At 41.8% G+C, this 14,522-nt stretch overlaps 1 protein-coding gene across 2 annotated transcripts; it reads left to right on the forward strand.

Annotated features, from left to right (window-relative positions):
- The first annotated feature begins 310 nt into the window (after window positions 1-310).
- Window positions 311-14,309, forward strand: ZNF655 (zinc finger protein 655). 2 transcript variants are annotated; one of them, XM_081089772.1, is made up of 5 exons: window positions 327-394; window positions 1,300-1,462; window positions 2,542-2,627; window positions 3,015-3,141; window positions 4,413-5,952. In XM_081089772.1, the coding sequence occupies exons 2-5, from the start codon at window positions 1,327-1,329 to the stop codon at window positions 4,607-4,609; spliced, it is 546 nt and encodes a 181-aa protein (XP_080945898.1). In that variant the 5' UTR covers window positions 327-394; window positions 1,300-1,326; the 3' UTR covers window positions 4,610-5,952. The 2 variants fall into 2 exon arrangements, with proteins under 2 accessions (XP_080945897.1, XP_080945898.1); XM_081089771.1 differs by lacking the exons at window positions 2,542-2,627; window positions 3,015-3,141; window positions 4,413-5,952 and adding exons at window positions 11,280-11,384; window positions 12,094-14,309 and having other exon boundaries at window positions 311-394.
- The last annotated feature ends 213 nt before the right edge of the window (window positions 14,310-14,522 follow it).

Consider the following 14,522-nt stretch of genomic DNA (forward strand, 5'->3'; position numbering starts at 1 on the left):
TCGTTCCCGACTGGCTGACTCAAGCAAGTCCTCCTCATCTCCAGGTGGTCTCGAGGGCTGGCTGGGCAGGGCAGGGCCTGCGGGGCGCCCTCCCAGCCGGGGCAGCACAGCCATGACTGGTGCCCTGGCTACAAAGGCAGCCGGCGGGCTGGCAGGGAAGGAGGGCAGGAGGCACCGCAGCCGGCTCCGAGGCCCCCACACCTCCCCCGCCAGCCGCCTCCGGGGCCCTCATCCGGGGCCCCGCCCTCTGCGCCGGCCGCCGGACTCCGCCTCCGGAAGTGCCACCGAGAAGCACCGCCCTCCAAGCGGCGTAGAGCGACTCCCCTAAGGCCGGGACGGCCGCGAGCAAAGGTGTCTGCGACAGGACGGCAGCCTGGCCCGCTGTGGCACTTGGGTGAGTCCCCGGAAGCCACTCTGGGGTCGCGGTCGGGGCGGCCCCGTGTTTTAGCCTCCACCCCCGCGGGGAGGACGCGGAGGCGGCGGGTCCCGCCGACGGCGGTTTCCGTCCCCGGGAGCGCGCGGGCCGGTGGTGCGAGGGCCTGTTTCTCCTCAGCCCGGCTCTGCCCCGCGGACGGAGGACCCTGCTGTCAGGACCCGGTGGCCGTGCCTCGGCGTCAGCCGGGTGACTGTGGCTGGCCTCGCTTTCCCCCCGCGGGGAAGTGGGAGGAGGGCAGCGCCGGGAGAGGCCTTCTGCCGACCCGACGCCAGGGCCGGCCTGAGGGCTGCGGCCGGGGACAGCCCCGTCGCGGAAGGGGCGCGGAGCCCTGCGGCGGCCTTGGCCCTGAAGGACGCCAGTCCCGCCCGCTGGGGCCGCAGCTCTTCCCGGGGTGACTGGCAGGATTGAGGGAAAGGCCTGGCCTGCCTTCTCGGGGTTAGCGAAGGGCCTGGTCCCCACAGTGGAATTTCGTTCTTAGTCAAGACTATTTAGTAATTGAAAGGGGGCCGACGGAGTGTTTACCAAGCAATCCCCAGGGGCCTGCTCTTAAAGAAATAACGAGTAATCCTAAGTAGCATATGTCTCTGGGTACAGACTTGAGCCTTGAAAGAAATTTGTAAATCTCAACTATTTTAAACTTTCCTCGGAAATCTTTATTCAGTAGAACTTTCTTGATTTTTTTTTTTTTTTTGGAAATACCAATTCGTTGTTTAGTTGAGGTGCTTAATCATTTCATTATCAACTATTTTTTTTTTTTTTATTGAGTATCTGCAGTGTATAAGGTGCTTTGCTAAGTGCTCAGGATAGGAACTTCCAGGCTATTTTAACGTACTAAAACCATTTCTCCTACTCTCACCCCACAGTGATGGTCATTGCCCTCCGGAACAGGGATGGAGGAACTGTCTGTCCAGGAAGCAGCAGGATCACCAAGGGCCCAGTTTCCGTCTTTGGAGACCCAGCCCGAGGGCCTGTCCCCGGAGCCTGAGTTCCTGCAGGACACGGACATGGAACAGGGACTCCCTGGGGGTAAGGCAGAGACAGCACTGACATCCAGGAGCATGGGCGGGCGTGTGGGGGGCTTCTGGGCCTGGTGTGAGAGAGGGAGGCCAGGAACTCCTGGCAGAAGATGGCCCCTTACAGGGAGGCCTGGGAGGGAGGGGCATGGGCCCCTCTATTAAGGACAGCCCGTCTTCCCTTAACAGGCAGAATGGTAGTCCCTCACTCTGCTCCAGCTGCTTTTTGTTTATACCACCTTTGCTTCATCCCATTTGCCACATCCACAGCCGTTTCTCGGATGTGCTGTTTTTGTGGCCTCTCACAATCCTTGCTTGGCTTTCATTTCCTCTTAGGTTCAGGGCTGTCCCTCCCCCTCTTCCCTTCACCTAGTGTCTTCCCTCCTGGATGACCTTTCGTGCTTTGCCACAGGCCATTCTGTTGCAACTGCAGTGTTTGTGACTAATTTTGGTCAAGAAAGCACCCATTGCATTCCTTGGTTGAGCCTGTCGGAGTGTATACGTGTCTTATACTGATTATACAATAACATTTTTAGGTATTATATAGGTAGGTTGATCTGTCTTGTACTTCCTTTGTCCTGTAATCTTATCTCGGAATGCTTGTAGCCAACTGCAGTGAAATAATGTGTGTCAGCAACACTGTGTGTGTAGAGTGCTGTGGGGCATGTGGGAGTGTGGAAAGGACTGTGAGGAAACAAATGGCCATTCCTTGTTCTTAGGTGCCTTACACGCTAGTTGCGGAGACAGTGCCCATTCACAAGGTGAAGGCTTAGTGATTATAGAAGTGTCTGGGAAAGGGTCAGCGGTCTGTGAGGTAACCATGGCTCTTGACAAGTCACTGTAAGTTCTTATGCTTTGCTTTGCCCGTTTGCAAAACAGGTACACTGCGTAAAATCCCGTCTCATGGGTCTGAACTTTTGTAGTAGGGCATGCAAGTGCTGAGAAGGAGCAGAGTAGACACACTCAATACTTGATAAATGTTCATTGGTTTTACTGGAATGTTGACGGGAAGAAGGGTCCTACTGGCTCTCTTCTGTAAGGGAGCCCTGGGGAAGGGCTGCTCTCACTCTTGGCTCCTTTCTCCTCCCTTAGCTCCACCTGTTCCCCAGGTGCCTGCTCTTCCCCACGAGGGAAGCCCAGGAGACCAGGCAACTGCACTCCTGACAGCCAGGTACCAGGTGAGCTGAGGAACCTTCTTTTCCTCAGGGACTGTTGCTGCTGATTGAGTGTGTCCCTTCCCTCACCCCATCCATAAACCTTGCCTAGAACTTTTTCAGTAACAGACTCTGGTTTCAGAACTGATCCTCTTCAGAGACCTGGACGTCACACAAACCATCTTCCCATCTTCTCAACACCACTGGAAAACACTGTTTGTTCTTTATCCCTAGTGTTTTGATGGGTGCTTATTGTTAAAGGGTTATGGGATTTATTCCCTAGATTCTAATCTGTTCTCACTCCTCCCCAACATAAATACACACTGGAGACTCTATATCATCTCCTTCATTCTCTGGCCATGATGCCGTCGTGGCCTTATTCCCGAGAGCAGCCAGGCCGTATTATTTCAGGAGTTTGTGACATTCGAGGATGTGGCTGTGCACCTTACTCGAGAGGAATGGGGATGCCTGGACCCTGTTCAGAGGGATCTCTACAGAGAAGTGATGTTAGAGAATTATGGGAACGTTGTCTCACTGGGTAAGGACTTCTTTTTATTCATTCAGTTGACCTATTGGGATTTCTTTACTGAGTAGGTGTGAGGTCTCTGAGAAAGTAGAGTTTGGCTCAGATTCCAGGTCTAAGAACCTCTGAATCCTCTATCTTTAAGGTCATCTCCTCTGGGAGTGGTTTTCCTTTGGGGGTTTCAAGATGAGACATTCTACTCCTTATTCTGAGTTAATGGTTCCTGCTTTTATGGGGTATCTGTTCCCTGTTAGAAAAGGGAAGCTTGCTTGTGCTTTGCCTAAGTTCTCACCTTCCCTTTTTTATTTTAATTTAACTTAATTTAATTTTTATTTTATATGAGAGAGACTCTAGGGCAGTGGTTCTTAACCTTCTGGCGTTTTAAATACAGTTCCTCATATTGTGACCCAAGCATAAAATTATTTTTGTTGCTACTTCATAACTGTAATGTTGCTACTGTATGAATCACAATGTAAATATCTGATATGCAGGATGGTCTTAGGCGACCCCTGTGAAAGGGTCGTTCGACCACCAAAGGTTGTTCTCGACCCACAGGTTGAGAACCGCTGCTCTAGGGCCTCCCAACCTACAACCAGACACATTCCTTCCTGGTAATTCAGGGCCTTTGTATCTGAGTTTCCCATTTTCTTTGGAAGAAGAAATGCCTTTTTAAAAGATAAGCTTAAATCCTTCTTGTTGAGTAATCTCTTATAAGAGAGATTACTAAATTCGTCTTCAAGCAGGCAGGATTTGAGAGACTTCATTTAAAGACAAGACTCACTGTGCGTACATTTCAGTGAGTCACCCAGATGGTAATCCTAATAACCTCATTCCTAGCAGCAGAAGTCTCAGATTTAAACCAAGTCTCTCCTTTGTCATATGGGTTGTACAGTAGGCCGCCCAGATTAGGTAACCTATGGTGCTGTGGAGAAGCGTCAGTAGGGGGTTGTTGATAGCCCCCTTCATGTGAGCATTGCTCCTTTTCCTCTCTCTCTCTCTCTCTCTCTCTCTCTCTCTCTCTCTCTCTCTCTCTCCCCCCCCCCCCCTTTGTTTTTTTGTTTTGTTGTTGCCGACTCTGCTTTTGTTCTTTTTATTTATGTGTAAATTTAATGACGGTTTTTCTTTTCTCTCATTTTGCTTTGCCTATGCTGATGGCATCTAGGGTTGTTGCTTTGTCTCCTTGATTACACTCAGGATTAAAGAGGTCTTCTTCTCTGTGGGGAGGCAGCCTGCCAACTGGGAAGGTTTTAGCGTGTTTTCCATTCCTGGCTCTTTGATCTTTATAGGCATACTTCTCCGTCTTCCCACCACCCGGATTCATAGTGTGAATTCCTGCCCGGCCCTGAGTCATACCCAGGCAAGTGCTTTCTCTGGAGAAACACTTGCAGTCCTTTCAGCAGGAATCTCCAAGAGATGGCCCAAGTATCGGCTTCCCATCGATATTGCTCATCCCCGCTCGGAAACTCCTTTTCCACGATTATAAGATATTACATTTGATTGATGGAATAGATGCTCCCAGGATGCCACCACTTTGTAAAATTGCAGCTCCTCAAAAGACATTTGTTAAATTTCTAAAGGGCCAAGGAAACTCTCCGTTGCCACCAGATGCATTTTGTATCCTGAATTTTGAGTTCATTCAGAAGCCATGGTTGGTGGTCATCTACTTGTGTTCTGAGAAACCACAAAGTTCAACTCCAGCTCTTCAGTTATTATGTTTTCATTTTATTTTAGAATGTGGAATGTTTGTTGCGTGCCCCTCCTTTTCTGTAGTGAACAGGACCTGCTCCTTCTGATGCTTAACTCTCTTGTGACCCCTGGGCTTTCTTTATATTTAACATTCTAGTCTTCTTTTAAGTCCCTGTGGCCACCTCCAAGGTCCTGACTTTGTCCCCTTTATTATTTGTTGCCAAACAAGATTGATACATTTATATGACCTTTTCTGATTAAGTGTTCCTTAGCTGTCCTTGGTGGAGGGGAGATGGGAAGGCAAAAGAGTTCAGTTTCTTTATTTCAGGGCATCAGATTGAATGTATATTTAACAATTTTGTATACTGTAAAGTGATATGTAATTGCAAGATACTATAACTTTTATCTAATAATTACATAATTTCCAATAGTTAACCTGTCTACTTTTTGGAGTAAAGAAACTTCTTAGCTTAATCAGCCTAATAGCACAGCATGCTGGTTAACTGAATTTCGTTCCATTTTCTCGCATCTCTTCATACACACAGGACACACATGCATACTTATACTGAGCACAAATACACACAAGAAATCCTCGTATTCAATTCGCTCTTGTGATAGGAGCCTCTCCTTAATAATTATTTTCTACAGTCCTTGGGAAGACCTTTCATATTTGTGGATTCAGCAAATTCCATGTGCATTTTAAAGTTATACATTTAATTAACTTAGCTTAATGTTGATGTTATAAAATAAGGACTCTTATAATTCAGTCCCTGACTTAGCAGCCTGCCTGTTCACATCTTTTTTCCCATGGCAGTAGCTCTGAGGTGTATTTGTCACAGACATCAGAACTTTGGTCCTTTGGTTAAGTGCTTTGACTATATTCTAGTAAATATACAGAGTATGGCCCTCGCTGGTTTGGCTCAGTGGATAGAGCATTGGCTTACAGACTAAAGGGTCCCGTGTTTGATTCCCATCAAGGGCACGTACTTTGGTTGCAGGCTCCTCCCTGGCCCGGGCCCTGGTCGGGGTGCATGAGGGAATCAACCAGTGTTTCTCTCACATCAGTGTTTCTCTCTGTCTTTCCCTCTCTTTTCCACTCTCTCTAAAAGATCAATGGAAAAATATCCTCGGGTGAGGATTAACAAAAACAAACAAAACAAAAATATATAGAGTATGAACAGTTGAGTAAAAGAGCGAAAAAGTTTGTAAAAACATAATTTTTATTACCAAATCTAAAAAGAAGCATACTCTATTAACAATGTATGAATTACTGGCTTGAGGATCATACTCAAAGGAATGTTATATATGACTTAGTGCTTAAAATTAAGATTAAGTACTGGAAATTAAGACTGGGAAAGAGGCCTGGATTGCATTGCAAATGGGATAGAGTGGCGGGTGCCTGATTAGATGACATGTTTATAAGAATTCTAGTTCATGATAAGTGAGTTGATAAAGCAGGAATGTTTGGCACATAGCCCCTAACTTTTTGAAGTTAATGTCCTCAGGACAAAAATGATTTTGTATAGAATGTTTTTATTGCCACAGCTGTATACTATTTCTTAAGCAACCAATAGGTTCTTAGATAATCCTATCTAATAATAGACAAACATGGTAATTGGCCATACCTTCGCTACGCCTCACATAGGCGAATCAGCGGGATATGCAAATTAACCGCCAACAAAGATGGCAGTTAATTTGCATACGTAGGCGCGAAGTGGTGAAGTGAAGACTGAAGGTGGCTTCGGCCGGAGCAGCGAAGGCTTGAAGGCGGCTCTGGCCGGAGCGAAGGCCTGGGTCCCGGGTGCCGGAGGAAAACCGGTGCCAGCAGCCAGGGGAAGGGAAGGCCTATTGCACGAATCTTTTTGTGCAACAGGCCTCTAGTGTGTGTGTGTGTGTGTGTGTGTGTGTGTGTGTGTGTGTGTATTTTAATCCTTACTATAACCCTGTGAGCAGATATTACTCTATTTTATACCTGAGGAAGCTGAGATTCAGAGAAATTAGTAATTCACGTAATTTGGAATCAAAACTGACTATGAAACCCATGCTCTTTTTCACTATTTTGTGTCTTAAAGCAATTAGTTAAACCACATATGGTGTTTTTTATATTTTCATGGCTGTACTCTGATGACAATGAAAAATGGCTATGATAAATTGAGCAGATAGGCACGTTTATATAGTTTGGGAACAGAAAGGACACATTCAAGACGTAAAATTGTCTAGGAATATATTCCATTATAAGTATACTAGAGGCCCGATGCACGAAATTCTTGCAAGAGTAGCCCTTCTTTCTCCTGGCTGCCGCCACTGGCTTCCCTCTGGCACCTGGGACCCAGGCTTCCCTTGCAGCAGCCCCGGCTTTGTCTGGAAGGTTGTCCAACGTCCGGTCTAATGAGCATATTAAACTTTTATTATTATAGAAGATACACAAGAACAATATTGCTAAGGAGAGATTTTATTTGTGTATTTTTTAAGGATCAGGAAGAAAGGCATGAAGCTTCCAAATGGCTAAATCTTAGGCAGGAAACCAAATAATGAGGTATATTTTATTTTTTTGCTTTATCCCTTAACCTTTTAATTCTGAGGTATATTTTAAATGTTACTTTAAAAAACCAGATTAAGTAAAAATAAATCGAATTAAGAAATGGCTTTGTTTTAAATTTAAAAATTAAAAGATTTTAATAAAAAATTAACTTATTTTATTTTTCTAAAATATATTTTTATTGATTTCAGAGAGGAAGAGAGAGGGAGAGAGAGAGAGAGAAACAATGATGAGAATCATCGATCAGCTGCCTCCTGCATGTCCCCCACTGGGGATCGAGCCCACAACCCAGGCATGTGCCTTGACCAAGAATCAAACCGTGACCTCCTGGTTCATAGGTCAGTGCTCAACCACTGAGCCACACCAGCCAGGCAAAAATTAAGTAATTTTAGATTAGAGGCTTGAGCTACAAAAAAAATCTAAGCAAATGCTATTTTTGAGAGCATAGAGTTTTGAGTTAAATTTAGGAAAAGGCATTTATTTATTTATTATTATTGATTTTAGAGAGCGAAACGGAGGGAGGGAGAGAGAGAGGGGGGGGGGGGGAGAGAGAGAGAGAGAGAGAAAGAAAGAGAGAAGGAAAGAGAAACATTGATTTGTTGTTTCACTTATCTATGCATTCATTGGTTGCATCTTCTATGTGCCCTGACTGGAGATTGAACTTGCAAGCTTGGCATATCCGGACCACACTCTGACTGAGTTACCTGGCCAGGGCAGGAAAAGACATTTAGACCAATGACAGGAAAACCTGTCTCAATGCTTTCTGAGACCCTTAGTGTGGTAGAGTAGAGAGAATATAAACTGTGGAATTAAACTTGTGTTCCAGTTATCAGCTGTGATACATTGAGCAAATATTTAAACTCACACTCATTTTCTTCATCTATAAAACATGAAAAATAGCCCTGACCGGTTTGGCTCAGTGGATAGAGAGTTGGCCTGTGGACTCAAGGGTCCCAGGTTCGATTCCGGTCAAGGGTATGTACCTTGGTTGTGGGCACATACCCAGTGGGGAGTGTGCAGGAGGCAGCTGATCAATGTCTCTCTCTAATCGATGTTTCTGACTATCCCTCTCCCTTCCTCTCTGTAAGAAATCAATAAAATATATTAAAAAAAACACACACACACGAAAAATAGTGTCTCCCTTTTGGTTTGTGCCAAGGATTAAGTTAGATTATGTTTGTAAGTACCTGGCTCATGGTGGTTACTCAAATGTTTGTTTGAAAAGGACGAGTGATATGAGCTATAGACCAATTTTTTTAATACAAATAAAAATTTTAGGAGAGTTCAAATTATTTCTTTACAAGTTCATTTTCCTCAAATTGAATATTGCTCTGACTGTGCCTAGAGTTTGGATTTTTATTATAAAGAGATTTTTTATTTCTTTGGCACTAAAGATCTCTTAGATCCCTTTTAATGAAAACATTCATGATTCCAAGTCTTTTGGATCCTGGTTCTCCAATCACTATTTCTGTTCTTTTATTATGTTTACTATTTATTCCATTATCAACATATTGGTTTTCTGTTCTCTTTCTATACATATTTTGGAGGAAGGATTGGATTTCATTCACAATCATTTTTTTACTGGTGGATTATTTAAAAGCCAGGTTCTGAAATAAGACTGGGTTTATGTCCTATCAGTGGTTCTCAACCTTCCTAATGCCGCGACCCTTTAATACAGTTCCTCATGTTGTGGTGACCCCCAACCATAAAATTATTTTCGTTGCTACTTCATAACTGTAATTTTGCTACTGTTATGAGTCGTAATGTAAATATCTGATATGCAGGGTGTATTTTCATTGTTTGCGACCCACAGGTTGAGAACCGCTGGAACCACTTGTGGCCTTGGGCAAGTTAATTAACCTTTTTGAAGCTTAGTTTTCCTATTTGTAAAATGGGTATAATAATAGTGACTACCTCATAAAGGTATGGTGACTATTAAGTGAGTACAAGCTTGTATAGCTCATGGGTATGGTACTTTGTACCTACCACCTACTTAGTAAATCATAGCTTAATATTTTGATGATACAGGTGACTTTAAGTCTATATCATGAACTCTGTTTTCTTCTGAACTTCAGTCTTGTATATCTAATTGCCTGTTAAGCATTTATATCTTTCTACATTACCTTAAACACAAGTCCAAAATCAAACCTCTCATTCCACATCGAGATGATCTTTTTTGTTGTGCATATGTGATTTAAGTGTAGATATAAAGAACCAAATTTCAGTTGTCAAATACTTAGAAATATCTTAATAAATATCTCAAAAGTAGAAATTGCAAATTATGTTATCAGAATTCTGAACAGAATAGTTGCTGCTTCATACACACTTTTTTTTTTAAAATATATTTTATTGATTTTTTACAGAGCGGAAGGGAGAGAGATAGAGAGTTAGAAACATCGATGAGAGAGAAACATCGATCAGCCAACTTCTGCACATCTCCCACTGGGGATGTGGCCGCAACCCAGGTACATGCCCTTGACCGGAATCGAACCTGGGACCTTTCAGTCCGCAGACTGACGCTCTATCCACTGAGCCAAACCGGTTTCGGCCACACTAACTTTTTTTTAACTTGCAAAACTATTTCATTTGACATGGAGGACCTTAACTAAATACATGTCCAAAAGAACTCTATCAATGCCCAGTAGGAATTTAGAAACACAGTAAATAAAAGACCTTTATATCTTTTTTATATTTGTTCTGATCTCTCTGCTCTTAGACTCTCACACAGAATCCCAAGAGGGCAGCTGTTAGTTTATATTTTCTAAGTCCAATGCCCTTTTAAAAACATTGGTTATTTGTTGTATGTTGATACTTGGACACAAAATTGGCACTCAGTGAGTAGCTTTTAAGTAAATGAATCAAAATAAATGCAAGATACAAGCTACATGATCCCTGCAATCAGGTAGGAATTATGATACCTAAAACCAAGTAAAAAATCTGTAAATTTCATTATATAGTGACATATCAGGATAAGAGGAACAAATAAATTTTGTAGACATTCAGTAAGTGAAGAGAAAGGCTTTTGGAGATGAGAGGCTTGAGCTAAGACCTTGTATGTGTGCTACTAGAAGCTTTCTGGGCTGAACATGTGTAAAATGCCCCATTGATACTGTAATAGTTCTGGCCCTTCAGAAGCAGACTGCCTCTTACTTTCACTTTAAAAGAGTTTAGATCCTAGCAGTCCATTATGCAAGCCGGAGAAAGACCATTTTATGTGAAGATGCACTTTTATTGCACTTTCCTCACTATATATTATAATTATTTGTTTATACCTGTCTCTGCAGTTAGGAGTATAAGGTCTTTGAAAGAATGGGCCTTATTGGCTTGAGCCCTTTATCCCTGACATACTTTGGATAGAGAGGGCATTCCATAAATGTTTGTTTAATAAACAAGAGTGTAAGCTCCTAATGGGTGAGAATGTGTCATATTATTCTTTGTTTCCTTATTTGAATTGAAATGAATTGTTTCTTAAGATTTATCCTAAGAATATTTACTCAGCCTTCACTGATTCTGTTGCTATGGTTCATGTCACCATACAACAGATGCTTAATAATCCACTTTTCTCTAGGCTATATTTTGATTACCTCAGTTTTGACCAGGTCTAATACAAGATTGATCTAGAGGCAACAGGTGAGGAGTGCTAATGATAATTTCTGTGAAATTATCCCATGCATAAATTCTGTTTGGGTAATGTTTAAGTGAACACTGTTGCTCTCAAAAGTCATAAACTTGTTCCTTGACATACTTCGTTATAGAGCACAAATAGGAGTTCCTTGTAGAGGATCTTTGCCACTCTCACACTCTGGGTCTTCCTAATGTCTTCTAAGAATTTACTGTCTTTCTCTGTTAACCATGAGTTAAGAGAAAAAGTGGCTGGTATGGTATCTGGGGATAAATTGCCACATCCCATTTCCTTCTCTATGAGCAGGATTTCCAATTTTCAAGCCTGATGGGATCTCTCAGCTGGAACAAGATCTACAGGTCTTTGATTTGGAAACTAAGAATAGAGAAGTCTTAAGAGATGACTGCTCAGGTGAGTAAGGCAGAATCAATCAGATGGAATTAGTACTGTTGTTGAGCCAAGTTGTAGCTGCTTTGGCAATCAGAATGGAGAGCTCTGTCTGTATCCCAGAATGGAGAGCTCTTTCCTTTTCTCTCCAGTTTTTTTTTTTTTTAATTGATTTTTAGAGAAAAAGGAAAGGAGACAGCAAACCATCCATGTCAGAGCAAAACATTATCAGCTGCCTCATGCACACCCCCTACTGGGTATCAAGCTGGCAACCTGGGCATGTACTCTGACTCGTGGATGGAACTGGCAACCTTTTGGTGCATGAGATGCCAAACCAACTGAGCCACACTGGCCAGGGCTTCCCTTCAGTTTTGATGAACTCTATGCATTTATTTTGTCCCTAATCATCCACAAGTTGTAGTAGGTCCCTATTCAAGTAGCTTGTCTATAATTCGCTTGAACTATTTTCTCCTTTGAAATACCTTAATTGATTTTCTTACTCTGTTGAAAGTATCTTCTGTTTCTACCACACCCTGAACCATTTAGAACCTACCACACTTTCATTTCATGCCCTTATATCTGCTGTTAAAATTTTGTGCATATGTTTTAGAGTAAATAAACTTCTTTAACCCTGATAGATACTATATTACTTAGCTTTTTCCTCTCTGAGTTTTCTTTTTCTAAGCATAGGGTACAGATTACATTTGCATTTTCTATTTATATATTGCATCAGATGGAGGAACCAGAGAAGAGAACATGCTGTTGATTCCTAAGCAGAAAATTTCAGAAGTACATTCATGCAAAATGAGAGTAGGAAGACTCAAAAAGGATGCTGGCCAAGTTCCTGAGACTAGAGAAGTGTATAAACCTGAGGACAGATTAGAAAGGCTTCAGGAAATACTAAGGAAATTTTTATTCCTGGAGAGAGAGTTTAGGCAAATAACAATCAGCAAGAAAACTTTCACCAGTGAAAACAATGAATGTAATGAACCTGAAAAAAGCTTCAGTCTGGAATCTACCCTTGATACAGACCAGAGAGATCTTAGAATACAGAACATTGATGACATTGATAGGTATGACATTAGCCTCAACCAGAATTCAGCTGCTGAGAAACATGAACAAGTAAATCTAACACAGGATTTTCAGAATAGTCAATATAAAGAAAGCTTAATGGATCTTTCCCACCTTAGTAAATGTGAGAGCATTTTCACCACTGAGAAATCCTATAAATGTGATGCATGTGAGAAAATCTTCCATCAGAGCTCAGCTCTTTCTAGACATCAGAGAATTCATACTAAAGAGAAACCCTACAAATGTAAAGAATGTGAAAAATCTTTCAGTCAGAGCTCAAGTCTTAGTCGACATAAAAGAATACATACTAGAGAAAAACCCTATAAATGTGAAGTGTCTGAGAAGTCCTGTGAATTATCTGATAAATCCTCTAGTCAGAGCTCAGGCATAATGAAACATAAGAGGATTCACACTAAAGCAAAATCTTATAAATGTAGCAATTGTGAAAGAGTATTCAGTCGTAGTGTACACCTTACTCAGCATCAGAGAATTCACAGAGAGATGCCCTGTAAGTGTACTGTATGTGGCAGCGACTTCTACCATACCTCATTCCTAGTCGAACATCAGAAGGTTCACTGTGAAGAGAAAGCCTATGAATATGAATGTGGGATGAACTTTACTAAACATCAAGGAGTTAGTCTCAGAGAAAAGCCCTATACATGTACTGAATGTGGAAAAGACTTCAGATTGAATTCCCATCTTATTCAGCATCAAAGAATTCACACAGGAGAGAAACCACATGAATGTAATGAATGTGGGAAAGCTTTCAGTCAAACCTCATGCCTTATTCAGCATCACAAAATTCACAGGAAAGAGAAATCCTCTGAGTATAATGATTATGAGGAAAGTTTTAATCATAGCTCAGATCTTGTCCTGCAGCGAGAAGTCCTTGCCAGAGAAGAAGCCTTTGATTGTGATGCATGGGAAAAGAACCTCATTCAGAGAGCACAACTTGTTCAACATCAAAGAATTCATACCAAAGAGAAACCTTATGAATGTAATGAACGTGGGAAGACATTTAGCCAAGTTCAGGCCTCATTCAATATCTGAGAGTTCACACCAGGGAAAAATTGTGAGTACTGAATGTGATAAAATCTTCAGTCAGCTCAACCTTTTCATCATCGGAGAATCCACACCAGAGAGAAATTTTCTGAATGTGATGAATGTAGGAAAGCTATTAGTTTTAAACTTTTAATTGATGCCTGCACACCCATACCAGAGAAAACCTACAAATATATTGAATGTGGTAAATGCTTTATGTTATGTTCATAACTTAGTCATCATTGGAGAATTCATACAGGAATAAAAGCCCACTACTGTAAAGAATGTGAAAAAGCCTTCAGTCAAAGAAAATACCTTTTCAGCATCAAATTCATTCCATGCAGAAAGCCTATGAATGTAATAAATGTGTGTGTGTGTGAAGATTCAGTCATATTTCAATCTTCATTCAACATCAAAGAATCCATACCCAAGAGAAGCCATTGAGTATAGAAGTTCAAGTCTTTTTCATCAGAATATCTACACCAGACCAGAATCTGATATAACACAAATGGAAAAAATTTATTGCCATATTTCAGGCTTCACTCAACATCAAAATATTGAAGGGACAATTGTTGATTATTTGTATATGAAATCATTAATATATAGTCCCGATCTTTTTCATTGCAGAACAATCTAGCCTGAGGAGTGACATGGTGAATGCAGTACTGTTTTCTCATGGCATTCTTTAATATAATAGGTGTTGTAAGTAACTATGTATACTTTATTTATGGAATTCATTTAAGCTATTTTTATTTTAATGTGGCCTATAAACATTTTTCTTTTTCTTGAAATTGGTATGTATTGTTCTCAGCTTCCCTAAGGTACTGTAATTACACCAATGTTAAAACATATCAGCATCTGGAAAGGTAGCTCATTTAGTTTTTTCTGCTGTTCTCCACTCAGGTTCTCTCCAAAACAGACTATTAGGACTGCTCTTTTCTGAAGACCCTAATTCCTATTTGTTTCTAGCCACAACAACTGGATTCCTGTTGATTTCTCCACTCTCTTAAGCGCCTTCAAATGATGGTTTCCTAGTTTTAAGCTTTTCAC

Source organism: Myotis nattereri, assembly GCF_964212035.1.
Source record: "Myotis nattereri genome assembly, chromosome: 4".
Lineage (NCBI taxonomy): Eukaryota > Metazoa > Chordata > Mammalia > Chiroptera > Vespertilionidae > Myotis > Myotis nattereri.

What these genes read in the sequence shown, in the direction of transcription:
- ZNF655 (XM_081089771.1), top strand. Translation starts at nt 1,327, where the DNA reads ATGGAGGAACTGTCTGTCCAGGAAGCAGCAGGATCACCAAGGGCCCAG. An exon ending in GGAACAGGGACTCCCTGGGG is followed by an intron (nt 1,463 to 11,279) that starts GTAAGGCAGAGA and finishes CTCTATGAGCAG; the next exon opens with GATTTCCAATTTTCAAGCCT. An exon ending in CTTAAGAGATGACTGCTCAG is followed by an intron (nt 11,385 to 12,093) that starts GTGAGTAAGGCA and finishes ATATTGCATCAG; the next exon opens with ATGGAGGAACCAGAGAAGAG.